Genomic DNA, 27,744 nt, shown 5'->3' with positions numbered 1-27,744 from the left:
AAGTGCAAGGTCCTGCACATGGGTCAGGGCAATCCAAAGCACAAACAGCCTGGAGAGAAGAAGGCTCTGGGGAGACCTTATAGCGGCCTTCCAGTACCTAAAGGGGCCTACAGGAAAGATGGGGAGGGACTCTTTATCAAGGAGAGTAGTGATAGGAGAGGGGTAACAGTTTCAAACTGACAGAGTGTAGATTTAGATTAGATATAAGGAAGAAATTCTTTACTGTGAGGGTGGTGAGGCACAGAACAGGTTGCCCAGAGAGGCTGTGGCTGGCCCCTCCCTGGAAGTATTCAAGGCTAGGTTGGACGGAGCTTTGAGCAACCTGGTCTAGTGGAAGGTGTCCCTGCCCATGGCAGGGGGGTTGGAACTAGCTGATCTTTAAGGTCCCTTCCAACCCAAACCATTCTATGATTTTCTGTAAGAATAAGTAGCAGAAAAAAACAGAAAAGAGTGAAGTACTTTGTCCTGGGTTTGGCTGTGACAGAGTTAATTTTCACAAGAAGCTGGGAGGGGGCACAGCCGGGATAGCTGACCCAAACTAGCCAAGTGGATATTTGATAGCATATGATGTCATGCTCAGTATCTAACTGGGGGAGCTGGCTAGCAGCAGGAGGAGGGATCGCTGAGGCTGAGCATCAGGTTCTGCTTGGTGAGCAATTGCATCGTGCATCACTCGTTTTATACATTCTTTTAATAGTATTATTGTTATTATTACTTCTTCTCTCCTTGTGTTGTCCTATTAAACTGTTCTTATCTCCACCCACGAGGTTTTACTTTTTTCTTCTGATTCTCCTCCCCCTCCCACCAGGGCTGGGAGGAGTGAGCAAGCAGACGAGTGTTGCTTAATTGCCGGCTGGGCTTAAACTACAACAGTATATTACAGATGCTAATTCTAAGGATAAACACAACACATGAGAAGAAACTAAAATCTGTGGCAGTGGGAGTAAAAAACATAGGTGATTGCCATTAGGTTTATAAAAAGCTGAGCTGTTTCTTATTTGCATGATACATCTGAAGAGAAAATATTTCCAATGTTATTCTTTAATAAGTCAACACAAAACACTAGCCATATTAGAATTGAAAACAAAACTAATGCAAAGCACTAAGATTTTCTACTTAATTTCTGATTGCATTCATCATCACAACACTAATATTGATGCATTACAAGAGTAACCTTGTTCTGTTATTAGATTAAAGCAATGCTTGTTAGCAAACTCTGAAAGGATGTTATTTATTTTCTCTATTTTTGATATTGATAGAATAGTGCTGCTTCTTAAAGATCAAGTTAGCTCTGCAGAAAAAAATATCAACAATATATATTTAAAAGGGAAATAGAAATCCACAAACAAATAATAAAAAGAAACCAAGTAAGAAATGACTCAAGCATTAACAAAAAGTATTAAAAAAAAAAAATCAAGCAAATCACATGCTTATAATGGTTTGCAGAGGCTGGCACTTTTGACTGAAGAAGCAAATTAAATGAACTAATGTCTGGTGCCTCTGAAACCACAGGCAAGATGACAGTGTAACTGGACTTAAAGAGAGAAAAGTAGTGGCCCAACATCAAAGAAAGCAGACTTAAAAAGAAAAAAAAAAAAAAAAAAGAAAAGGAGAAAGTTGCATCCAATTTCCATCCATCCAAGAACAAACTAGAACAATTTTAGAATCCTGAACATTGCATTACTGTTTTTAGTTTAAACAATGCCCAAGATTTTTTTTCTGAGCATTCAAGTCTGTAACTGAATTTTCTCATGACTGCAAGTATGCATGGCAAAAAGCCTCAAAATGTTACTGAACTATTTCATTGATACTTTCTACTACTTTCTTTTCCCTGGTGATACACAGACAAAAACTGTTCCTTTAGTAAAGTGATTTCAACAACAGAAACGAGTGGATTTTCAACAGTTTTTCCCTGCAAGAGAATGTTGACTTAGAAAGAAACAAATAATGAAGAACATTTTGCTAGGAAAGACTGTGGTCTTTCAGAGTAACTGGGCAATTCTTATTGTCCCACAATGGAAAGGAAAATTGAGTCATTAACTACAGAGTGAAATAAATTTCAGGCACAATTCAGGACTCTATTAGCCAAGGAACCTCATGACTATGAAGACATTTTCAAATATGTATTTTTGCCTAAAAATAGGTAAAAGTTAAGGAAGAGGATGAGAAACAGGAACATACTTCAGGTATTGCCTACTCCACTATAAAAACACAAGCAAAATTATCCTTCAGTATTATCAGTAAAAATACAAACATCAATTAGAATACAAGCGGTAACATATTATAACACTCGGAGTCCAAATAGTCTTGATTCAGTGAAGAATGATTTTACAAATCGATTTTAGCATTAAGGACTCAGCTATTTGGATAATTGTATGCCTAAACACCACTGATTTTAATAGCATTTAAAGTACTTTGAAGTACTTAAAAATATCTAAAAATCAAAACTAAAGTCTACATAGTGGAGCAAATCAATGTATAAAAATCTTGTATCAGCCAACACTGAAATAAAAGGAAAACAATACCACTTCCTGTTTATTTGAGCACTGTGTAGGTGAATTATTCAAATGGAAAACCTTTCCATATTTTAGCAAAACACTCCAAAGGGGGGAAAAAAAAAAAAAAAAGACAGTCAGCCTGTTGCTAGTTAGCTTTGATACTCTTGAGTTTTTGTTGAGTATAATTCAATCCATGTAACGACAAGACTTTTAACCCTTCTCTTTCCAAGCACAGTCAAATAAGATAAAGAATTTTTTTCTGCAGTCACCATTAAACCTAGAAATATTTAAAGTTAAGTAAATGAGTTAACCTGAAGCTATATGCTATAAAGTCAGATAAGCAAGGAAATCCCTTTTGGGTGAAAGAAGAAGACAACAAAATTTTTTAAAGTATATTTAACTTATTCTAGTGAAGTTTCTAGTTCATTTGCACTGTCAATTACCCTCCTGCTTTTTGTGAGACTTTTAAGAAGAAAATAGAGGGGAAAAAATAATCAAAAAAATAAAATTATAAAGAGCTAGGTATAATTTTACTTCCAAATATCAATTTGAGAAATATTAAGTGTCCAGCTGAGGATGTCTGTTTTCCTACAGTGCAAAACACGTGACAGTGCAATAGGCTGAAGAATAACTTGCAGAATTATAGCCTAAACCAATGGATGGGTCAGACAATGAATGAGAAAGAACTCGGTATTTAAAGTAATACTTCCCAATGCCCTACAAGTTTGAATTCTGAGCAGTAAGTTTGATAAACAAAGAAATATTATGCAGAAATTCTTCTTCCTTCAGTGTGTGATTTTCACCCCTACTAAAACCAGTACTAACTTCAGCAATGTGAGCATAAGATGAGCAAAGAGAATGGCATTTTGGAAAATCCACCCGATTCAGAGTGGCATTCAACAAATGAAGAGGGCTTCTACATCAGTCTTAAATGCTTGCCTTCACAAACCCTAAATTATGAGCATTATTTGATTATTATATGGAGAAAAACAAGAACAGTGCCAACATCACTGCCTTACACATTAAGACAAAAATAACAAGGGCAAAATTTGAGAATATTTCCACAGGTATTAGTTCATGAGTGTCCTTACCTTAATGAAAACTAAACAGGGGGATAAGATTTTCATTAAGTTTCCCCCTTCATGGAGCTATATAGGGAATACTTTTCTCAGATGATGAAGTGAGCTTATATTATAGATAAAAGCCTACTTTGCAATGAAGTGACAAAAACCTAATTGGACATGGATTTCTATACTTATGCAACAAAAGAGGCAACAGCAGCAGTGCTGTTTTAGGAGTTAGAAATGGAACCTTACTATACACAAAATTCTCAGCGGATTGTTGCATATCTCCTAGATTCAGACATACCAGTATTTAGAAAACTAAAACATCAATCCACTTTTACAGCAGCAAGACAAACACTTGCCAGCTCTCCTCCAAGTAATACAATGAAAGCTATTTTTGACCCTGTGTTACTCCAATTACTTACAAGATCAACAACGTACCATTCTGCTACTGGTTTGGCAACGCTGTCAAAAACCACATCTTGTTTTGCCTCTTGATCAAAAATTTTCTGAAATCTGAAAATATTAAGCAAATAATAATTGTATAGAATCTTAAAACACTACTTGATTCATACATTTTTGTTTGTGTTTGTAATAGTCAATGTTTACATCATTAGGCTTACATAACTTAGTACAATGTTTTCCCTGTAGTCTTAACCACAGCGTGCTGTTGTGCTATTGTACATAAATAGGCTGTACACAGTGCTGCTTTGACAAGATCTGTACAATAAAATCCTCTGATAAAATGATGTGGCTTAGAAAAAAATAAACCGTACTTTAAATCTATCAAGAGAATCAGTGTTTGTAACTGGCACCACACTGAAACCTGGATAAATAGATTACACTACAACCGAATACAGCATCCCACCAGTACAGCCCGGCTCATGCTTTTTCATAACTACTTCCTTCATTCTGCTGCACAGTTACTGTAAGTCACAAGAAGATATTTAATTCAATCTAATTTTTGTCCCTTCCTATATAAAATATCTGCAGTTGTCTTACAGAATCATAGAATACTTGAGGTTGGAAGGGACCATCTGCTCCAATCCCCCTGCTCAAAGAAGAGTCAGCTAGAGCAGGGGTCTACCCAGTCAGGTTTTGAGTATCTCCACGCATGGAGGCTCCACAACCTCTCTGGGCAACCTGTTCCAGTATTTGATTACCCCACAGTAAAAATGTTTTTTTGATATTTCCTGTATTTCAATTTGTGCCCGTTAACTCTTGTCCTGTCACTAGGCACCACTGAGAAGCATCTGGATCCATCTTCTTTATTCCCCCCCCTCCCCATCACTTGTTTATGCACATTGATAAGATCTCCTTAAGCCTTCTCTTCTCCAGGATAAACAGTCCCAGGTCTCTCAGGCTCTCCTCACATGTCAGATCCTTCAGTCCCTTATTCATCTTTGTGTCCCTTTGCTGGAGCCCAGAACTGGACACAGAACTCCAGATGTGATCTCACTGGTCATGACTAGAGGGGAAGGATCAATTCCCTTGACCTGCTGGCAATGCTCCTCCTAATGCAGGCCAGAGGATTTTGGCCTTCTTTGCTGCAAATGGTGTATTGCTGACTCACGTTCAACTTTTTGTCTACCAGGACTCCAGGTCCTTCTCTGCAAACCTGCTTTCAGTCAGCCCTGAGCCTGATTATTCCTCACCAGGAGCAGGACTTGGCATTTCACTTTGTTGAACTTCATTAAGACTTCTATTGGCCCATTTCTCCAGCCTCTTGAGGTCCCTCTGAACAGCAGCACAACTATCTGGTGTGCCAACCATCTCTCCGTTTCATATTGTCTGTGAACTTGCTGAAGTTTCACTCGGTCCCATCACCCAGGTCATTAATGCTAAACAGTACTGGATCCCAGTATTGACTACACCAGTGACTGGCCTCCAGCTTGACTTGCAACCCTCTGAGCTCAGCAGCTCAGTTCACTTTCAACACCCCAAGTGTGCACTTCTCTAGGCTTTCCCGATCCCATTCCTCAGGCAGCCTTCCTGGGTCACCTGACACTGCTCCCACCTCTTGTACACTTCCTTTTTATTTTTGTATTTAGTCAGGAGTTGTTTTCTCATCCATGCAGGCCTCCTGCTGCCTTTGCATCATTTTCTGTTCATCTGGATGGTCCATTCTTGCTTGGAGGAGGTGATCCTTGAAAATCAGACAGTTCTCCTGGACTCCTCTCCAGAGCTGTGTCTCATAGAATTCTTTCAAGATGGCCCCTGAACAGGCCAAAGCCTCCTCTCCTGAAGTCCAGGGTTGCGATCCTACTTTTTGCCTTACTCCCTTCTCTCAGTATCTCGAATTTTGCTATCTCATGGCCACTGCAGCCAAGGCTACCCCCAGGTTTAATAACCATGATCAGCTCTTCCATGTTTGCAAATATGAGGTGCAGCAGAGCTTCTCCTCTCATCGGCTTTTTAATCATATGTTAGGAAGTTGTCATCCATACACTCCAGAAGCCTCCTGGACTGCTTGTGCCCTGCTGTGTTGTCCCTTCTATCTGGAACTGTATACTCACATAGAACTTCACTCACATAGAACTTCACAGGGCACTACAAAGGCACTACGGACACCGGGTATACAGAAAGCCACCATGGACTGCAAGGGATTATGCAGTGTGTACAATATGACAGACAAATGCAATATACAAAATATAGATGCATATATTCTATCCTGCTAACACTTAATCAGTCAAGTAATCCAAACAATTGTGTTTGATATATTGTGGTTTATATTGAAATATTGTGTTTTCCCATATAAGAGAGTAAGAACAAAGAAGAATAACATTTGAGGTGACCAGGAGAGACAGACTGCATGAAAGCATGAATTTTATAGAGGAAAAAGAAATGCTTACTCCATAGCATTATTTTTGCATTGTTTTAAGGATAATAAGACATAGTGTTTCTCAAAATCCATCTCTACAGGCTTTTTAATAAATTATAAAGTCAGAAAAAAATATCAGCATTCATTATAGCTGGCTTGGGCATCTGCAACCTAAGCTAGTTTCGCATATTAATCCAGTTGGAGAGGGCAGTTCCTCTCTTCCCAAGCAGAACAGATTTCCTTAGCTGACGTAAAATGACATCAGCCTGAGCTGCAGATGTTTATCTGGGGCTCTCTTTTTTTTAACAGCATAAAGGAACAAATTTACTTGATTTGGTACCAGAAAAAATAAAGAATATTCAACTTGGGAAAAGACAACCTCAATCTTGTCATTAGAGGTGGTTATATATCTAGTTTTCTTCATCATCAAAGTTTTGAAGTGTTGCCTCCAAGTTTTCTGTTGAAAAGATAATAATATTTGATTGATATTGCTGGTACTTATTTTTAGTTTCTAAAAAGTATTTACATTCTACAGCTATGGTTTTGTTCTTTCAACAATCTCTGGTTTTCTTTACCATGTTTTGGTTATGTCTGAAACACAGTTTCAAAACAGAGTGTTTTACATCAAGACATCTTTAGCCAGCCTATGCCAACTTATTAAATCACAAGAGAACACACAGTCCTGCATTCAATTTTCATACATAAATTCAAAACAAGCTGTAAAAATGGAAGAACTGATAAATGAAGATGCAATCTTTGAGATGAAACTTAGAAATTTATACTGACTTGCAGTGGATAGACAAAAAGCATAAAAATTAAAATATTGTTGTATAAAAGTAAACTTATTTATACCAAAATAATTTCTGAATAGGCTTTTCCTGGTTCTGTAGATCTGTATCACTACACATAGTGATATCAATCACTAAAGGCAGAAGATAAAAAATTAAGGATTATACTTACTTGAACTTGTAGCTCTCTCGTTTATTATTGACGAACCCATCTGCTAAATCACGTGGCACGATAATCTCCAGGCTGGACAGAGATTTCTCATCATTGTCAACTGAATAAATCTAATAAGCATGGATATGAATTAACAAAATAATTTTACCAATAGAACAGCATAGCCCTTAGGTATAATAACACTTATGTAAACTTAGCACCTGTAACTGTCTGAAGAAACACTTCATACAAATTTCACTTAATAGGTGAGCAGATCCTCCTTCAGCTATTATACAACAAAATGAGCACATACTAACATCCTTTTTGTTACCCTGTAAAGGCTACAATAAGATGTGAAACAGAAATGTAGCCTCTTTAACATAATTTGCTTACTAAACCACTTTAATTTCTGATATGTTATGAAATAAAAGCACAGCCCCCAGTGCAACCCCCTCCAAAGAATCTGGAAGAATATATTAGGAAAGACTACGACAGAATGAGTAGAATTGGTTTAAAATGAGAAGATGCTGGAAAAGACCAAACTGCACAGTTTCTGAGGAACGCTTTCATTATCTTTATTATCCCTTGCAAGGACAGCTGAAGACTGGGAGCTACACGTTCCCCTCCCACGCTCAGAACAGTGTTGTACAGCAGTGACCAGCGTCAAATGTTTTTCCTGTGGAGCCTTTCTGTAACACCGAGGCAAGAAAGGAGTTCCTCGCCCCCTCCCCCAATAGTTACAGTCTAAGCTCCTGTACTTTGTGGTTTTATTAACTTCGTAAGGCTTCCGAGTCCAGTACAGGGCCGTGGCTGTCCGCTCCGAACGCGACCACGTACAACCCCCTCAGTTCTCACAAGCCGGCCGGGCCGGAGGGGCGCGGATGGGCGTGTGGGACGGGACACGCGACCCGCCCGCTCCCTCCCGTCTTCAGGCGGCCCCGCCGCACGCAGGCCCACGGAACGCCCTTTGGCTCGACCCAGCCGCCCCATTCCTCCCCCGGCAGCACCGCAGCGGGCTCCCCTTCCTACCCCCGCCTGCTGCCGCCTCCCCAGCGGCTTCACCCGCGCGTACACCCGGATGGTTTCCTTCACCATCGTTGCCCGCCGAGCGCGGGGCAGCCGCCGGCGTCGCCCGCCTAGCAACGGTAACCACGGCACGCTACCCGGCGTGCACCGCGCCGGGCGAGAAGCGGCGGCGGCCGCGGAGCCCTCCCAGGCGCATCCGGCTCCCCTCACACCCTCGGGTGGCTTTGACGGGGGCTTGGAGGAGGAGCAGGAGCAGGAGCAGGAGCAGGAGCAGGAGGGGTGGAGGGGGGGAGAGCAAGAGAGCAACCGGGCTCCATCTGTGAGGGGTGGCAGTCACCCCCGCCTCAGGTGGGTGACTGCCTGCTTGGCCGTTAATGGTAATTTCCCACCAGCTGTTTTCCCCTAGGCCGAAGTGTCATGCCTGTGAGAAAAGGGAGCTTGTAAACACCACCCAGCCAAGAGGTGCGGTGTCCATATGGTGTGTGGACCACTCCATTGGCACGCCAGAAATTCCCTGCCAGATCTGTGGGGTTGTGCGTTACCAGTGTGTCCATGCAGCCCCCCACCAGCTGAAACCACCTGTGTAAGGCCACTTGGTTCAAGAGAAGTGTCTGTTAACCAGTTGAAACATCAGAAAGCGAAACTGAGGGGAAACAGCAAGATTACATGCAATGAAAACATCATTTTTAAAAATTCTAACATAAAAAAGGTTCTGAAAAAACTGCAGGTGAGAAATAGAGGGTGTCATCTTAAGAGCTAGATTTATACAGAAGTAAAAAATTTAAAAAAAATAATAAAGTAATAACACACACCCCCCCCCAACTTTATTCTGGGAAGTGGTTACCAGAGAGTCACACAAACATGATAGTATTTTGTTCTCGGTTTTAGTGAAACAGTGGTAAAGACCAGCTTACAGTGATTACAAGTCCACTACTTTAAATTAAGTGGAAAATCAGGGACTTGATTACAGAGGAGGATAGAAATTTCTTTAAGTCAGATATGGTAAAAATATGTTGAACTTGTATTCCAAATAAGAAAAACACTAGGGGAAAGGTTTTCTGTCCCAACTGAACAAATAACTGTCTCAGAAAGCATGTGAGGCATAAGTAGTGAGCCTTCAGGGAATGAAATGGAAAAGGACTAATCACCAACTGAAGTCGAGTGCAAAAGTCAAAAGGGTAAAAATGAAAACAAATGGAAAATATTATTTGGTGATTAAATAGAGAGTGAAGGAAAAACAGGACATTGGAATGGGATAATGGAATAAATAGTGAGTATCTTCTCAGCATTGCTCCAAAACTGCAAATGAATTTTGTCCCTTGTCAGTAGGGATGGGGATACTGCAGGTGATATTAGACGCAGAAATGACTAACAAGATAGAAGTGTGAGAGGGAAATAACTGCAGCCAAGAGGGAAGCAGAACCCACAGAGTTCAATTAATTTCGACTGGGAGATGGGGATTTGGGAGGTAAGAGTAGGTGATTTCAGTCCCAGAATTCTGAACAAATTGGGATGTTTAACTGAAGGTCCAGGATCTGTGTTTGTTGTTTTATTTAGTTTTGTATGGAACAAGTGCAAGAGAGTACAGTATTCTTGGAAAACTGCAAATGTAATAGTCAACTGTGTTATTTAGCAGCTTAGCTGGGTTGTGTATTAACTGGGCAGTGGACACTGAGTCACTGCAGTTAGCTGTGTGCAAAGCCACTTTGTGTCTGCTGGTGTTCAGTTGCTGGAATATGGAGTTGGGTGAATGAGAATATATTGCTTTTGGGACAAAGTCTGATCAGCAAAGGGTTTAGGTGTCCTTCAACACGAAGTCTGAGCTGTAAACTCCGAACCAATAGCACAGTGAAGAGACACCCAGCTAGGTTTGCACAGGACTAGTCTGAATATGATATGGCCTGCACAGAGGAGCCAATGAGTCATCTCAGACTCAAGCTGCTTCCGGCATAAAAGCATAGTCTGAATTTCTGAAAGGGGAGAAGGAATCCTGGGCCATCTGCAGAATGGTCGCTTGCACAGCAAGAGAAGAACAAAGATAACAGAAAGGACTCACAATTATCTTCTAAAATACCCTTTTTATTACACAGCTGACCTTGAAGAAGTGCTAAGAGTGCTTCTGTGTTGTGCTCCACAATATATTGCCTTCAAGAATGGCATGTTAGCCCAGTGGCACCCAGCTCAGATTTGGCACTCTAGGCTTACTGGTCCTTCTGCAAAACAAAAGCTGCATCATTAATTTGAGCATCAAAATTATCCAGATTTTCCTCTTGAGTGAAGTATGTGGTATGTTGACTGCAGAAGACTGAAGATCAGTGGAAGAATTATAAGATTGGGTGAGAACCTAGTTAAAGGTGGTCTATTATAGTTTGTTAAGAAAAAGGGTATTCTTGGGCTGTAAGGAAATTATTAGTAGACTTTTGTGAGGAGGCAGATCTTGTGTAATATTTTAATTAATGATTTTGTGACAAAAATGGGAGTGTATATTAATTAAATCCTGATGATGTGGCTGAGAGTCATATGTGCTGAAGAGGATCAAGATATCTAGGAGAAGATGAATGATCATGAGCATTAGAGGAGTAGATATGGATAACCATTACACGTGGTGTAAGTTGCAAAATCAGGCAGGCATGTAGGACTGAGGACTAATGACAAGACATTCTGCTACAGTCTGGAATCCCTTCAGCTAGAAGTGTCAGAAGATTTTCTGGTTTTGGATGTCCAGAGGACAGCTGCCAATGAAAAAAGGCAGCAGTGGTTCTTCAATGAATTGGGAACGTCTCCTACAAAGGAAAGAAAGCATTCACACTGTTGTACAGGGTCCATGTGACCATGTGTTTATGGTCAGTTCTTTTTATTTCAAGTTTTTGAATACAAGGGCTACTAGAATGATAAAGCTGATGGAGATTTTGCTGTAAGAGAACAGACCAGTAGGACTTGATTTATTTAGCAAAGGCTAAATGTGAGAGGCTATATATGTGTGTATAAATACACTATGGGGAACTGATGTGGAAATAAAAGAATCTTCTAAGATATAAGAAAAAACAGAAATAATTTAATGGGAATAAATGCACACTGGGAAGCAGAAGAAAATTAAACACATTAGGTGCTTGACTGGTCCCTTTGGAGAAAACGTGATAAAGTTCTGTAAGCCAAAACATGATCACTTATGTTAGCAGAGTTTTGACCTAGAAGGTGAAATCACCAACCTCTATTCCAAAAAGTCTTTTGTAAGATAATTGAAACATCTTTCTAGAACCATACTAGGAGTGAGAAGGCAAAGACGGTGTCAGTACTTTCTCTTCCCCTAAGCCACTCGATGGAACTCAACTTCACCTTATTTTGTTATCTTAACCATGCTAATATCTCCTTGCCTGGGTGTAATGTATATCTATCTTCTGTATAAAGTCACTGTCAATGAATAATGTGGAGTTTCTTAACAAAAACATACTCTCAGTTGTATTTTTTAGGCTGTAGGGAACCTTCGGTCAATTTCATAATCTGAAAAGCTGCAAGGCATACACTGCTCCTAATTACAACAGTTGCACATTTCCCAAAAAATATAAAATAAAAACCTCCAAGTCAAAGAGCTTCCACAGCTTGATTATTTATCTTATTGTGCATCTTAGGTCTTCATTTCATCTGTGAGAAATCAACCTTTCTCATTTTACTGACTCATTTTCCTAGTCTCCAAGGTCTTTGTCTACTTCAGTTTGCCAGTAGAGAAGATAGTAAGAAACTGAATATGGTTCTTCTGAATCTCATCACTGTGGTTTTAATTTTTGTGTAGAGCTCCTGAGGTATTTAAATCCAAAGTTCAAAATAATGTGGCGGTGCAGCAAAGAAAGTTGTTTGCTGCTTCAAAGAGAAGAGTAGCACTACTGCTCACCAGAAGGCTGAGATGCTTGGTAGAGTACCCTCCTGGAGTGGGGAGTCTTGCCCTCTTGGCAAGAGTCATCTTCTTAAGGCAAATCCATCCACTCAGGTATGGTCAAGAAAGAAATGAAAAGACAAAACTTCTCCTCACTTGGTTCAATCATTCCAGCAACTTAAGGACAAAGTCAGGTGTTGTCTGCACTTATTTCAGTAGGTTGAATGCGGCTTCTCTTGTTCTTAGGAGTAAGAAGTGCTGATGAGTACTGTATGAGGTTCAAAGCCGTTTCAAAAAGAGTTCATTTTGTCCTTGAGAGAGCTTCTAGTTCAATAAGAAATTACCACTTTGCTTTAGGAATTAATGGACAAAGATTTATGTTGTGTGTTATACAACTTATATAGCTTTAAAGACACTTCCAATTCCAAAATAGATAAACTCTAGTTTTTTGTGTCCTTGAGTTGTAACTAGCTTACATGTGAGTATTTGAAAAATACCAAGCAAGGGAAACTTTGTGCCACTGTGAAAGAAAAAAGTGTAGCAGGCTCCCATTTTTGCAGCTGTTGAGAGATACGCATTTAAGAATTAAGACATATGGAGACCTAATCCCCTAATGTTTTGTAATAATACTTACTATCTCCTACTATCTTATTTGCTGAAGTAATGTGGGTATTAATATGACTGCTACATTTTCATAGGCATTAGTCCCAGGGAAATTTTCTCTAAACTAACATTCTTTTTTCACTATTCCATGATGTAACTTAATTTTCATATGAACAGGGATTTGGTTAGAGTCCCCACCGTGTTGAGTCTACACACTATGTCCAGTGCCTGCTGGAAGCAAGAATCTTCACACATTAAAAAAAAAAAAAAGAAAAAAAAGAAAGGGACCAGCAGATTTCCAACCTCTAAGAGAAAATAAGGTAGAAAGATACAAGAGTAATATGACGAACAAAAGCCATATTTTTAAATCCACAATTACAGAGTTGCTGATTAACAGAAATCTTCTCTTGAGGCCTAGCTAAAGAACTAAATTGGCTTAAAGTTTTCCTAAGATTTGGAAAAGAGGCCCATTATTAGAGGTAACGAGCTGATTACAAAGATGCAGGAATTATAGGACATCTTTCTGTTACTACCAAACAAAAAACTTTTTCAGCATTTGCATTTCTTAGAACTTTGAAGAAAGTCTTGGAAAATGGAGCCTGAAGGTGACAGCTAACCTTTCCAGATAAGGTACTGGTCTAGAGATTACATCTTATGCTGGAGGTCTGAAAAGTTTTGTTTTGCTTTGAATTTACTGTGTTTAAGATCTTCTTTCTGTCTTCCCTGGGAAATCACCTTGTACTTGAAGAATTTTCAGCATTTGCATTTATGCTAAACCTCAGAGATAAGTGTCAAACTTTCTTCAGCTCCAGTATTTGAGAAAGAGCACCACAGACACAAGCACCTTATAGGCTTGAAACAATTATGTGACTGTATGAGTTACAGGATCTGGCATTTACAGCAATTACATGTTTTAAAAAGGTCAGCCATTGCATTCTGAATTCGTATTTGCAACATCAAAACTAATCGTCTGCCTTTACCGTTGTAGTTTTCTTCCAATTAAAAAAATAATACAGGTCACATTATATACTGGTGCTGGCAGCTCAAGGACTTGTGCTCCGTTATGTCACCTAGCAACTTAATATGCTTCCAAATAAACAGCCTTGTAAGTTTTATAATAGCGCAAACTTCCAAGTCCTTTCTTTTTTTTTCCAAAGTTTTACTTTTCATAGACTTTACTTATTCTTGGCAACTATCATGCCATTTGGCTAAGATAGTGATTAGAAGTTAGAACATTAAAATCTTTCCACAGATCAACTGGACATGATGAAGGGCCAAAACTCCTGCCAAAGTCTGAGTTTGTCTCATCAACCAACTCCTGGAAACATTAGTGCCAAATGTGTATCTTCTACATGACCAGAAACTCTTCTTAAATGACCAGAACTTAAGATCTGAAACTTGGCCTAAATTTATGTATAATATCTGTTGAGTATGTCATATGAGTTCTGCCAGAAAGAGTACAACCTTTATTTGTGAAAGGTCTGGTAATATAAAAACTTACGTTTCTATATTTGAATGGAATACGAAAAAGTTGTGGCAATATTTTTTGATATTTCAGGTATCATCCCAAAGCCCTATAACCTTTGTTTTTTCTGTTTATGTGTTCAGTATTAAAATGGTTAATGCTGTCATGTAAACTGCCTTTGTTCAGCTTTTAATAGTCCAGCCCTGTGAGAAGAGCTACTGTTACAATCTGTTTCTTAGGAAACAGTGCTACATCTTCATGTATGTTAGAGTTGCATTTGGAAAGTATCTTAAAATTTCACTGCTGTTCTGACAGTCTTACCGAACACATTTATATGTTTCCTAAAAATGTATGTCTCAGTACACTCAGCCAAGACAGAAAATCTTAAAATATCCTTCTGAGGGCTTATGTATATACACACTTGTATGCATATTTGTATTTATTTGTTTGTCTGTTTTAGAGTAATCCAATTCCATGGAGAAATGTAGGGATCCTTAGGATTCTGACTGCAACAGGCAACAAATCTTTTTTCCAAGTTGCTTTTTTTTTTGCTGTTTTTTTTTGTTGTTGTTGTTTTGTTTTGTTTTTTGTTTTTGTTTTTTTTCCATCTTCTAAATGGTAAACTGCATCCTTTGTTGCAAACTACAATGTAAGAAGTGTTAGTAGGAGACATGAACATACTTCTAATGCAGTGCTGATGTTATCTGCAATGATTTCTCTACCTCCCTCCCACATTTATCTTTAGCATTACAGTTTTTCTTATCTGTTATTTTGTAATGAAACCTTCCAAAGTCTACTATTGATTTGTCTCTGTCCAAGGGACAGATAAAATGTTAGGTGGCCATGAGTAGAAGAGGCTGTGGGGTTTGGGGTTTTTTGATATGAAAGCTGGTGAGAAATTTAGATTCTTGTGTTCAGTTCTGCTCAACAAATAATTCCTTCTATAGTCATTGCATAATTAGTTTGTATATGCTCTTGTTTGAAGAGGACTACAGTCACATCAGCTTCAACAGAATATTATGAAACATAATTCTTAGTCATCATTCATTTATAATAAATCTTAGAAATTGAAGCTATGGATGAAGTTTTGTTGGGCACTGTGTAAGTTTAGAGTAAAAAAAAAAAAAAAAAAGGAGAAATATCCCTGTACCAAACAGCTCTTGAGATCCAAGTTTAGGACCGGGGGCAATGCAGGAAACAAGGAAAATAAAAGGAAATAATGTAGATAATATTAGCACAATAGTCAGAGGCTAGGATTCTCCTATCAAGCTGTTGTACAGACATTACTGTAATCAGGATTTAAAGAAAGTAAGTTATGTAATTTTACAGCTTTTTTGTGGAGGGCTCTTTTTGGGAATGAAAGCTAGCATAGCAGGAAGCAAGGAAAGATTTGTTTGAAAGTGTAACACGAAGCTGATACTATTGATTGATCACAGACAGAAACCTACCTGCAACTTGGTCATGAATAAGGTATTGCAGAATGGATGAGGACCTTATAGACAGTGTAATGTAATAAAGAAAGAAGAGTTACTGGAGGAGGCACAATTACCTGCAGCATAATCAGAGTGATAACTGAAAGGATGATATTAGCAACAGCATTCTGAGAGTCTGTGTCTGGGGCTAGTGGTTAAAAGAGGATTTCATTTGTTGGGGCCAGGTAGGAGGAAAATGCAACAATGTGAGGGACAGTGATTACAGCCACGGAGGGAAATTAAGTTTTGTAGTTCAGAAGGGTAAGGATGAAGGCCCAGATCTCGGTTTCACAATTAGCATTAAGTGAAAATAGAGGGCATGATGCAGGGAGGTATAGTGAAGGAAGCTCTAGAATATGAATATAAAGGATAACTCCAGCCAGTAAAAATAAGCATCATGTTTTAGGTAATGTAAAACTGAAAAGGAGAGAGGAAAATGAAGTATTATTTTGGAGGCAAAGGGAAACAAAGGTAGGAGACCACTTGAGGGCTTTTTGTTCTGCCTATTTATTTAGCTGGAAAAGACTGAAGTATGGTGTTAGTGTGGGGAAAGTGAAGACATACAGGAGAGTGAGTAATTAAGAAAAATACAGAAGGATATAGTTGATCTCATTAGAAGATAGATTAGGATGGGGTGACTAGCACTTGAATAGATGAGCAGATGAGAAACTTTTGTATCAACAGTGAGATGAAGGGAGTTTTACAAGAAGAGAAGGCAGTCTATAAGGAAGCAAAAGTTTGCATCATAATCTAAGTAGCACAGCATAGCTAAAACTAAAGGAAATTATATTTCCTGGGTATACTGATCTCAAGAAGCTGCCATAATGAGCATACATAAATACTCGCACAGGCTCACTGGTGCTTCAATGTGGATATAATACGCTCCAGCCAGGCGTGCCAGACATTACACATTTAGCTGCAGAGTTGGTACATACCTTTTTCTTAGAGGAGAAAATTAAGACATGGAGAAATTGAGCAATGTGTCCAGTTGTGCAAGCACAGCCACTAAATACCTTAAAAGACCAAGACCAACCTCCCCACTAAACTTTCCATGTGTTGGCATACTGTTGTAAACAAGGGACAAACAGGACGACACCAAATCAGTGCAGCGGTGTTTATGTGCTCTCATTTGCAAAGTAGCTGGTTTTCCCAGAGTTTGGTTTGGAATACTATTTTCCTCCCATATAATTCCGTGAATAGATGGGATATATGCATGCTGTTACTGAAGCATACAGCATCCCAGTAACTACGGAAAGTAGCATATCCAAACTAAAAAAACAAAAAGACTTGTAGAAGATTAACTTCAAAGCAATGTAAAATTAAGAAGTGCTCTTGAACTGTTTGAAATTAAATAGTATAGCCCTTATTTAAGCACATTGCAACAGTATTTACAGTCTTTTTTTCTTTTTACGAGACTACATATTTTCAAGTAATGAAGGAAAAAAAAAAGAGTTTTAGTTCAGTTGGGTTCTTTTTCATCGTCCAGTTTTTTGTTTAAAATAAGCCAACTACTATTGCTCATTCAAGTCTCAAATGCCAGATGCATTTAAGGCTGGGTGATTTTGTCACATGCTGGTGTTGTGCGTCTACAGTTGAGAAATCTTAGAAGTGGGTAAGGGTTGGTATCCAGGGACTGCAGACATCAGTTATTTGCCAGTGTGAAGAGGCAGACTTCCTGTCTGAGTCACTATATTAAAATACAAAATGTTCATTTACCCAGTGTTGATCTTATATCTCTATCTTGGCCATGGATTATGTATTTAGTAATTGTTTGGACTTTCCTAGCATCTTTCACTTAAGAATCCCCAAGCATGTAATGAATTAGTGACTTTCAATTCTCTTGCATTTGGAGTTAAATCCTCTTCAAATTAAGGCTGAATCTAGGACTCTAAGATTACAAGCACAAGGGACAATATGTGTTTTACCTGTTTTTCATGTATGACTGAAGAACAGAGATAAATTGGCCAAAGTTGAAAATAGAATAAACCCTCTTTTCTAAGTCAATAACTGTACTACACTTTTATCTCCATTATTTCTTCACTGAATCAAAGTCTTACTGTAAGCACTGCCAAGAATTTTGATCTTTTACATATTCTTTATAACCAAGATGGTGAATTACAAATTTGACAACACTCTATATACTGTGGATCCTTGTTTCAGAATTAACTTGCAGGTAATTTGACAGACAAATATATACCAGCAGTGTTGTTCATGTTAAGTTATTATTAATCTAATAATATATCTTTTACCGGAGAACTCTAGTTTTCGCTCAAGTTTGCACTGTTCTGTGACCCCCAGGAGAGGGCAGTGGTTTGTACACAGTCCAATCAGTTTTTTCCAAAGCTAATAAACATCAAATTCTAGATATGATATTTGAAAACATAGGTCAATACGTATATCAGATTGCCTCCACAAATAATGAGTTTCAGCAGTACATAAACTAATTTTTGAGACTTTCTTGAGAACATATCTTTTCTTGCAAATGACTAGCACACAGATACTCGCTTTTAATACCACAGATGACTGTTAACAGTTACTGTCATTGAAGAAGCTGTAAGTTTGTGAACTAAGAAAAAAACACTTTTCCAGTTGTATAAATCTAGTAAGATCTGTAAGGATTCCCTATAAAAGTTTTTGTGTTTACATAGGTCAAGTCTGATCCACTGGGACACATGAACAAGAAACACTACTTGAAAAAGAAAAGAAACAAAGCCAAATCCCTGTCTACTGCCTACTTTCAGGAAAATCATACCTTTTAAACTAATGAACAGAAATCTAGATACATGAAGTAGGATCAATCATTGTCAAATAGGATACTCCAATAGTCTCACTTGAGAGAATGATTTGAGTGATCTAAAGAGAAAGAAACTGCCCTTCTGGTTGAGTTACATGGCTAGTTTAACAAACTAAATTGTGACTAGGAATGTAACGTTTACCTTTCAGTGGACCTCATATTATTTGCAGTGTCCAATGGTTTATCAGAAAAGTTGCATAAGTAAAACATACAGTTTGGTACAAATCATGAGCTACAAAAAGAATTAAACATCTCACCTTGGAAGGGGTTAGTGTTACTTTGGCTCAGTTTAAATAGTTTAAGAACAGACATGAATTTAATCCAGAAGGGCAGTTTAAGTACACTGGGTTTTAACTGCTTTTATTATAAGTTATTAAACATTTTAAATTCTTATTGTACAGTTGTGATGTTTTTGCATGCCCACATAACCTTTACTTAGGCCCTAGTATATGCTAAAGCACCTACAGAAGCTTAATCCCACATTGTTGAAGTGAGTGTGATATGGATGTAGTCCAAATGATGGCTGCAAGAGGAAAAAAGGTAGGAAGGATTGTGTAACATCTCAGAAAGCAGCTAGACTGTCTGATAAGCAATTCTTCAGATTACTTATTGCTCTTTCAGAATAACGCCGAGTAAAACTGAATCATGTTGGCATGAGGCACCTTAGAAATAATTGTTTTGTATCGCAATTGTTAACCAATTTGTATAGTTATTGAAATATTTTTCTTAACATTTTAAAGTCTCCAGGTGCCAAGAGCGTATCATAATTTTCTTCCACCGCACATAAAATTACTTAATGAATATTGGCTTGCAGGATTATTATCCTTCCAGCTAATTCCCAATCCAACTCAGTTTGCCTTTTCCTGGGCTTCTTGCCACATTCCATTTTTCCCTATGCTGTTGATGTTATGTAGGACTGAAATGTGGAATTATCTACAGTTCATAAAAGAATCAAGTACCTTAGGCTGTTGCGTTCATCTATTATTAATGGACAGTAAATGAAAACATGAGTTAACAAAAGGCAAATGATAAACATATTTAATCCAGACCAGTTCCTGGAGAAATAATTTTAAAACTTGTCAAACAATTCTTGAAACATGGAAGAATGATGATTTCCCATAGATTCATTGTATATATTCTGGCACTGTAACTTTTCCTTTATATAATATTTTTTAAAACTTGAATAGTAATTTCCATTGGAAGATCTCAAAGAGATTTACAGATATTAACAAAATCAGGCTTGTAACACCAGAATGAAGCAAAGAAGCTGGTCAAGCTATTTGTTGCCAAAAACATATCCTTGCCCCAGTTAGCTGCTTTGTGCTCTTCTGCCAGCACAAAGCTTTACAAAATACTTCATTCACCAATTCCTAATTATTCTCCAGCATTTATATTGCTTTTACATCCCCTAGTTTCTGAGGATGCTCATGACTAATCTCTCAGATAAACTAAATTATCCTCAGAGGTCTTGATTCTACATGAAGGAAGCCACTCACTTGTGATCCGCTCTACTGCTTCCAAACATTACTGCACTTGTGCAATGTCTTCAGAGGGCTACCGTGGCTGGGTGTAATATAGAGCAGTTTTCATCAGGTTCAAGAGATAGGGAGGAAGCAAAAGTGTCTTCATCCAGTTTTTTTCAAATAAGCCAGGCATCCATGCCAGTACTGAGTTGGGAATTTGTTGGTTGTGATTCACTGTTCAGCAGTCCCCGCATGAGGAATCTAGTCTCTTCCTGCAGGTTCACTGGCCCTGCCCTACCTTTCAGCCCTCAATATATTTTTCAAATCATTTAAGCTGGTATTATTTTTATCTTATCATATGTTTAAGGCCTTAGAAAATGTCTTTTGTCTCCAACCATATAATATTATAATTTTATAATATTGTAATTCTTATAATTAATATTATCTTGCATGATTATATATATGTCAACTATAGACCATTGAGTATTCAGATGTTCTGAGCATTTCTCTTATGAGCAACTTGTGTTTTCATAAAAAAATGAGCAAAATACAGAGCAAATACACCCCAAAAGAAGTCCTCTAGAGAATATATCAGTTTGCCATTTGATTACTACTAAGCTCTGCTTATGCCTAAGTAAGGCATGACCAGTTCCACAGATGGCCATAATCAATTTCCTTGAGAGTGAAGGCTTTATAATCTGCACTTGCTGAAGACTCCCACATGAACTTGATCTGTGGAGTACCCTGCAAATTATATATATAAGGCAACCCAGACATTCCCTTTTTGCTTTATAACTGTGTCCCAGAACCTTTCTCCTGAGTTGTTTTTCTGCCTGCTCAGCCAGGGCCTTTTTTACCCACCACCTGAACTGTTTCTAGACCTACCTTTTTCTTTCTCCCAACTCCAACTTACACTTTGGAGTCGCTGACATTAGCCAGTGAAGCCTCTAACCTTAATCCTCTTAACCCTGAATGTGGTACCCTTACAGCTCTATCTATATCCGTCCTTTATTCAAACCTGGCCCTGATCACTGATTGTACCACTTATGTCTAAGTCTCTGGCACCCTTCCATTTTAGCATCTTAATTCTTCAATAAAATATTAAACAACGTAGATATATCTATCTATACAGTCTGCCAGTTCTAAGCTATTAATGTTTGATGATGAAACATTTGCTTTTTTGTTGTTAATAATATCTGGTAGCATCAAATAACTTACTTGCTGTTAAAAACAGTCCTAAGCCAGTCAGTGCTCCTTCAACTACTAAAGCAAAGTTCTTATTCATAAAACATTCTGTGTTGACAAAAAAATACTTGTGTATGTTCTCTGTCATCTTTTTTGAGAAGAATAGTATATAGTATGGAATGAAAGTATAGTATAGAATAGTATGGTATAGAAGAGAAGAATAGAATATAGTATAGAAGAACTGGGTATCTGTGCTGCAGGGTTTCAGCTTGTCTATCTGCATGTGAATTTGAACCAGTAGATCCAGAAATTGTCCATGTTCAGCGGCCCTGCATCAGCATTTCATTCTCACTGTATGGAAGTCCTGCAGGAAGAACTTCGAAACAGCTGCTGTGGAAGAGCAGAGAAGTGTAGAGAGCTTGACTAAACTGTTCAGAACCTGGCAGCCCTTTCCTCCTCCAAGCAAGAATAAGGACTTACTTCTGAATTTTGGAAATTGGAATGGGATTCACTGTTACTGCCTTCCCCACTTGTATATTTGAGAATTGTTTAGATAAATATAGTCTCTGGAAACCAACATCTTGTATTTTGCACATCCATTTAACTGTTTTGGCATTTCTGACACTTGCCTTGAGTGTGAATCTTTCCTGTTCTAAGAAACAATACATTTGGCATCCCAAATCAGAAAAGTGTTGTCCTAGTTTGAGCCCAGAGGGCAACTGAGCACCACGCAGCCCACTCCCTCACTCCTTCCCCCTCAGGGATAGGGAGGAGAAAACAGGCTCCAGGATCTAGATAAGGGCAGAGAGGGATGATTCACCTGTTATGGTCATGGGTAAGAGACAAACTTTTTAGGGGAAGAAAAAGAACATCAATTTAATTTGAACACCACCACCACCACTTAATTTTCCAATCAAACAGAGCAGGACAGTGAGAAATACAACCGCATCTCAAAAACACCTTCCCCCCACCCCTCCCTTCTTCCCAGGCTCACATTTGCTCCCAATTTCTCTCCCTTCTCCCTGTCATAGGAGGCTGGGGATGGGGGTTGAGGTCAGTTCATCACACATTGTCTCTGCCGCTCCTTCTTCCTCAGGGGGAGGACTCCTCACATTATTTCCCTGCTCCAGTGTGGGGTCATTCTCATGGGATACAATCCTCCACAAACTTTCTCAGATGTGAGTCCTTCCCACGGGCTGCAGCTCTTCATGAACTGCTCCAGTGTGGGTCCTTCCCATGGGCTGCGGTCCTCCCAGCAACAGACTGCTCCAGCACAGGCTGCCCTCAGAGTCCCGGCCTTCCTCGGGCACAGACACCTGCTCCAGCATGGTGTCCTCCACAGGCTGCAGGTGGGCATCTGCTCCACCGTGGACCTCCATGGCTTCAGGGGCACAGCCTGCCCTCTCACTGCAGGCTGCAGGGGAGTCTCTGCGCTGGCGCACCTCTCTCCCTCTTCCTTCTTTCTTCCACTGACTTCGGTGTTTGCATAGGTATCTCCCTCAACAACTCTTTCTCACAACTCCTGCTCCTCCCAGGTTGCCCTATTTAAATACATTATCACAGAGGCACAGCCACCATCATTAATTGGCTTGACCTTGGCTAGAGGCAGGTCCAACTTGGAGCCAGGGGAGCTTTGAGAAGCTTCTCATAGGGGCCACTGCTGTAGCCCCCTCACCCAGTACCAAAACCCTGCCTCACACAAACCCCGCACAAGTGTACAGATGTACATAATTACATCTATACAAGTGATTTTCTCTCTTCTGTAAGCTAATTCCAAGTAGCTTACATTAGTTTAACATGACATGACATGCACACAGAAAAGTATTCGCCATTTCCTTGTATTGCTCAGAAGAATTTTCCTGCTATCAAGGTATTCAGGAAGACAAGAACAACCATTAGAAATAATTTCTTGGTTGTTGTCTTTAGCCCATGGAAAAAAAGTTACCTGAAATACTCTGAGGTACTTCAAGAACAGAGAAGGATAAAGCAAGGAGCATCTTCATGTAAGGTTGTTCTTCAACATCTCATCCACACTTGTGTATCAGAGACACAAGCACTGAATATATTTGTTGTTTCTCAGTTTTTCCAGTCTGAGGACCTCACAGATCTTTATAAAGAGGAGTAAGATTAACCTCACAACATCCATGTCAAGCACTAAATTCTGTAATTCCCATCTTGCAGATGAAGATACAGGCCCAGAGAAATGAAGAATTCTGTCAAAGAGACTAGAACATATGTATATGTTTTACACACACTGCCATTTTCATGTCTTAACTAAATTAATCCAAATGTAATTAAATTATTACACCTTCCTGGTTCTGCCAAGTTAATCTGGGAGGGGGAAGCACAGGACAAAACTTTTCATTTTTAGATAATTCCTGTGCCTAATCAGGACAAGAATCTTCTAGTAACAATTTTTGTGACATAAATTGTATGAAATGACACAAAAAAGTTATACAATTATTTGTTTAAGCCTGCCATCTTTCTGTCTATACTTGAAATTATCAAAGGAAATGACAAATGAAAGATACATAGCCTTTCTGGTGAAACTGGTTAACAAAGCTTTATCTGAACTGGTTCCCCACTGCTAATTTTCATCAGTGGTCCATCTTCTTCTATAAATTGGTATATCAGAAAAAAATTGACTAATTTAGAGCATATTTGACAATATGTTGTATCTTGGTCTTAGAACATGATGAGCATCCCAACTTTGTTTATTTCAAGCTGCTTTGAGATCTGAAGGAACACATTCTGGGATTCAGGAGATCAGTGAGTTTAGATATATGAGAATTGTTATTCTGGTTTATTTTTTAGAATTTCCAGTTCATCAGGTTTTAGTGAAGTTTTGAATGGGTTTTTATTGAGTGAAACACAATAGCTGTCCCATTATATAATATAGCCCTGCACTTACTTACCCTAGCAAGGTACCTCTTTTCCTTCTTGTGCTCCAGGGACAATTTTAAGTCCTGCCCTGGTTTATTCTGTACAGTTCAAGTTCTTTCAAGCTTCCTCTGCTCAGTTCTGGTCCCTGCATCTGCTGCAGTTTAAAGACAATGAGACAAAAGTGTCCAAACTCAGATCAATCCTCTCAGCTGTGGGACCATTCCTCTGACAGACTCCCACTCTTGGTGTCTTCAGCAAAATCAGTATTTGTAGCTCCTGCAAGATACTTCTTCACAGCTGTCTCCTCTCTTAAAGACACTGCAAAACTCATTTACCAATCTTTGTGTCCGTGGGACTTGAGTTCCAATTCTGTGTAGTGTTTGTGAAAATAATACAGAAGGAACACTGGTCTCTTCTTCTAAGGACAGTCATAGCTGTTCAGTGTCTCATTGTTTTGTTTGCTCTACTTCAGACACAAAAACCTGGCTGTGGGATATTGACTGTCTTGAACCATGGCTAAATCAACAGTGACTAAGACCCTGGAGAGTCAGTATGCTCTTAGCATAAGTTTGTAAAGCTGTTGTTCTTGCCTGTCTTCACCAGAAGTTTGATTATACTGCTGTCATATGTCACTGCTCCCCAAGTCCAGTCCAAAACTGGATTCTTTAGACGAGTATTCTATCTTCAAACTTTCATTCATTTATAAGACCAGGTTTTATTCTATCTGCAAATGTAAAAAAAAAATTAAAATCTGGAGTTCAGTGGCTTTCTGTTTAATTCTGTGAGCTGACTCATTTCTATAGACTGTTAGGCAGGTGATAGAAACATATGTTCACAAGAAATGTATGTGTCACATGAGAATTATTTCTTCATTTTTGGTATTTAATAAGTACAAAGGAGACAGAATACCTAAATCACAGAATCACAGAATCATTCAGGTTGGAAAAGACCCTTGGGATCATCGAGTCCAACCATCAGCCCTACTCTACAAAGTTCTCCCCTACACCATATCCCTCAACATGTTATGGTTTAATTTTGTTCTGTTTGCTTGTTTCATTTCTTATGTTATAAAAGATTATTAAATGCTTCTTGATATTATCAGTCAAGATCCTGTGCTCTTATCCCATAGGCAAGCTGTCTTAATTCCTTCTTCTGCAGGTGAGATAGCCAAGGATACACAAGGTCACTTTTGGCTGGTCTGGTAATAAAACTTGGGGCTCAAGCATAGCAGTGTCTACAGTTCATATACCTTCCAAGAATAATTGCGCCAAGTCTTTGTGCCTATGTACATAATACTGTACCATGCTTCAGAAGCGAAACTCAAGAACTTTCTTAGGTTTTCCTGCCTGAGAAGACACTTGTATATGTCATGGTCAAACCGCATGACATCTTGAAATGGCAGCTTCACAAGAGGAGAGCAGTATGGTGACATGACAGCAGATGAGTAAGACTCCTGTATTCAGGAGACTTCGGGGATTATGCTGATATCTCATAAATTCAGTAGGATTGCATGTGCAAAAGTTTTGGAACTGGTACTTTTTTTTTCTTTAATTAGCAAATAATACAGAAAGAACAACAGTAAAGAGCATAAGCATTGGTAAATCAAAGCACCTAAAAGTGTGGAAATGCCAAAATTACAGCATCAGCTCTGACTGTGTTCTCACATTTTATAGATATTTGCTTCATCCTGTGCATCACGCTCATATCAACTGTGGCAAGAGCTGCAAGAAGAAAGAGTTGTCTTGAGCTAAAAGTCTTGAAGAAAAATGCAGGCAGCTGGGTCCCATCCTGCATTCTGCCGCAGCTGTTTTACATGGGTAGTGGGTAAACATATCCATATCACAATGTGTTTGATACCTTTGATTTTCTAACCTTGGTATTCTTTCAATGTTATTAAAAATGCAATGTAGTTAGCTGTAGTTCATTACTCCTTTCGGGTTTACTGGTTCAAATCTGTGAGCCACTAATGTACTTGCATCCACGCCCACAGAAGAGATTTTCTGAAAGGTTGTTTTAAACCATTGTAGGAAGTGACTCAGGATAATTGCTAGTCTAATAAGCTATCTTGGCTTCCTGGAGTCTTTTAAAAATAAATCCTTTGCAAGAAGAGAGAATGTCTAGGAAAGAAGAGAATTATACCAGTCAAGACACTTAAATTTTATACAGTCCACATAATTTAACTCTCTTTCCAACCCAGGCTCCCCTGATGTTCTGTAACACATGATGATTGCTGTTAATATGGTATATCATTGGTGGCATTTCTGTCTGCATGGTTGTCTACTGTGTGCATACATTTTTTTCCCCCAAGTCATATCTCTGGCTTCTTTGAAGCATCTGTTCTTCAACAGTCGTCAGTCCAGTATGTGTGTGAAAGAAGCCAAGAAACTGTTGTCCCACAAAGCTCTCAAAGGACCCTGGTTAACCTGAATTCGCTGTATAGTTTTTGGTGGAAAACGAATCTAAGTTAGCTTTGGGAATAGCTACTTGGGCTATGATATATTACAAAAATGTTGTTTAATTCTGATATTATATATCTGCAGAACAATTTTAGTATGCAACTGTTCAAATAGTCTGGCCTACTCAATTCTCTTTGGTCTAGTTGACTGCTGCAAAGGAGTTGGAGCCTAGCCACAACTCCTGTGTGGGACAGAGCTCACTCTTTCCTGCCTCCTCTTCTGCCAGCCGTGTTCTCAGCCCATGATGCCTTCTCTCTACCCTCATGTATGAGCACTGTCCATCAAGGCTAAGACTGTTGCTAAATTTAGTTTGAGGAGTTCAGTCTGTCCTTCAGTCTTTCAGTTCAGTCACAGTGTACTACAGAGATGCTGGCTTTGTAAGTCTTAATCTAACACTGCACTACTTCTAATTGGAAGTGCTCCTTCAGTTGTGTGAGCCTCATTCTCCCCTGATTCTCACTTTTTTATTGACTTTGATACTGGAGGAAACTAAGTCTAAAATGCTGTCACTCCATTGCCTAGCTGTTTATCCAATGCCGTGCATTGATTATGATACTCAGACACTTACCATCCTCTGCATGGTCCTGTGTGGCTAAAGAGACATCTCAGGTACACTGTGGTACAGTGCCAGAAAGTGCTTCCTTCCCTTTCCCCTTTCCCGATATGCACAGCACAATCCCTTGCATGGCACAAAGATAGCTCTGGTGGTATCTTAGAATGATCCTTCTTGCTGGCACATATGTACCTGCAACACATCACCAGCTCCCCTTTCCATGGCTTAAATTGTTTACTAGCACATCATAAACCTGGATGTGAGACATCTATGAGATCTGTAAGTGGTTTCACTCTGGTCAGCGCAGTAGAGAATTAAATCTGGAGGCCAAAAGTACACAGAGAATACTACTCTGTCATGCAAAATGAAAGGAAAATCACCGGGTGGATTTTAAAACTATGGCCAAGGCTGTGTGCATCTGAGGACAAAGACAGAGCTCTCTGCATGCTTTGGTGTGTGCTATTCTTTTGAGCATATGCCATAACTTTGCATTTCCTGACTTCACTGGATTGGAAAAAAACCTGGCAGGTTCCCAAAACTGAAATATATGCAGAAATAACATTCATAACAATACCAGTGCAAGAGAAAAAAACCAGCATCTGAAACAACCTCATGCTTCAGGGTGTAAACTGATCAACTGTGGGCTTTCCT

The 27,744-nt window shown here is 39.0% G+C and overlaps 2 protein-coding genes across 2 annotated transcripts in view; one reads left to right on the top strand and one right to left on the bottom strand.

Moving 5' to 3' along the window:
• The window catches only part of KIF6 (kinesin family member 6), a 172,214-nt gene extending 163,797 nt beyond the window's left edge, over positions 1-8,417 (bottom strand). The window contains exons 1-3 of the mRNA XM_074818123.1: positions 8,352-8,417; positions 7,344-7,453; positions 4,004-4,078 (exon numbers count right to left, since the gene is read on the bottom strand). Of these exons, the coding sequence (XP_074674224.1) occupies positions 4,004-4,078; positions 7,344-7,453; positions 8,352-8,417 (251 nt within the window). The remainder of the gene's footprint in view (positions 1-4,003; positions 4,079-7,343; positions 7,454-8,351) is intronic.
• The window catches only part of DAAM2 (dishevelled associated activator of morphogenesis 2), a 236,526-nt gene continuing 209,398 nt past the window's right edge, over positions 617-27,744 (top strand). Inside the window, exon 1 of the mRNA XM_074818119.1 lies at positions 617-649. The gene's annotated coding sequence lies outside the window, so the exon portion shown is untranslated. The remainder of the gene's footprint in view (positions 650-27,744) is intronic.

The sequence above is a fragment of the Strix aluco genome, chromosome 3, assembly GCF_031877795.1.
Source record: "Strix aluco isolate bStrAlu1 chromosome 3, bStrAlu1.hap1, whole genome shotgun sequence".
Lineage (NCBI taxonomy): Eukaryota > Metazoa > Chordata > Aves > Strigiformes > Strigidae > Strix > Strix aluco.
This window is presented reverse-complemented; position numbering and strand designations above follow the sequence as displayed.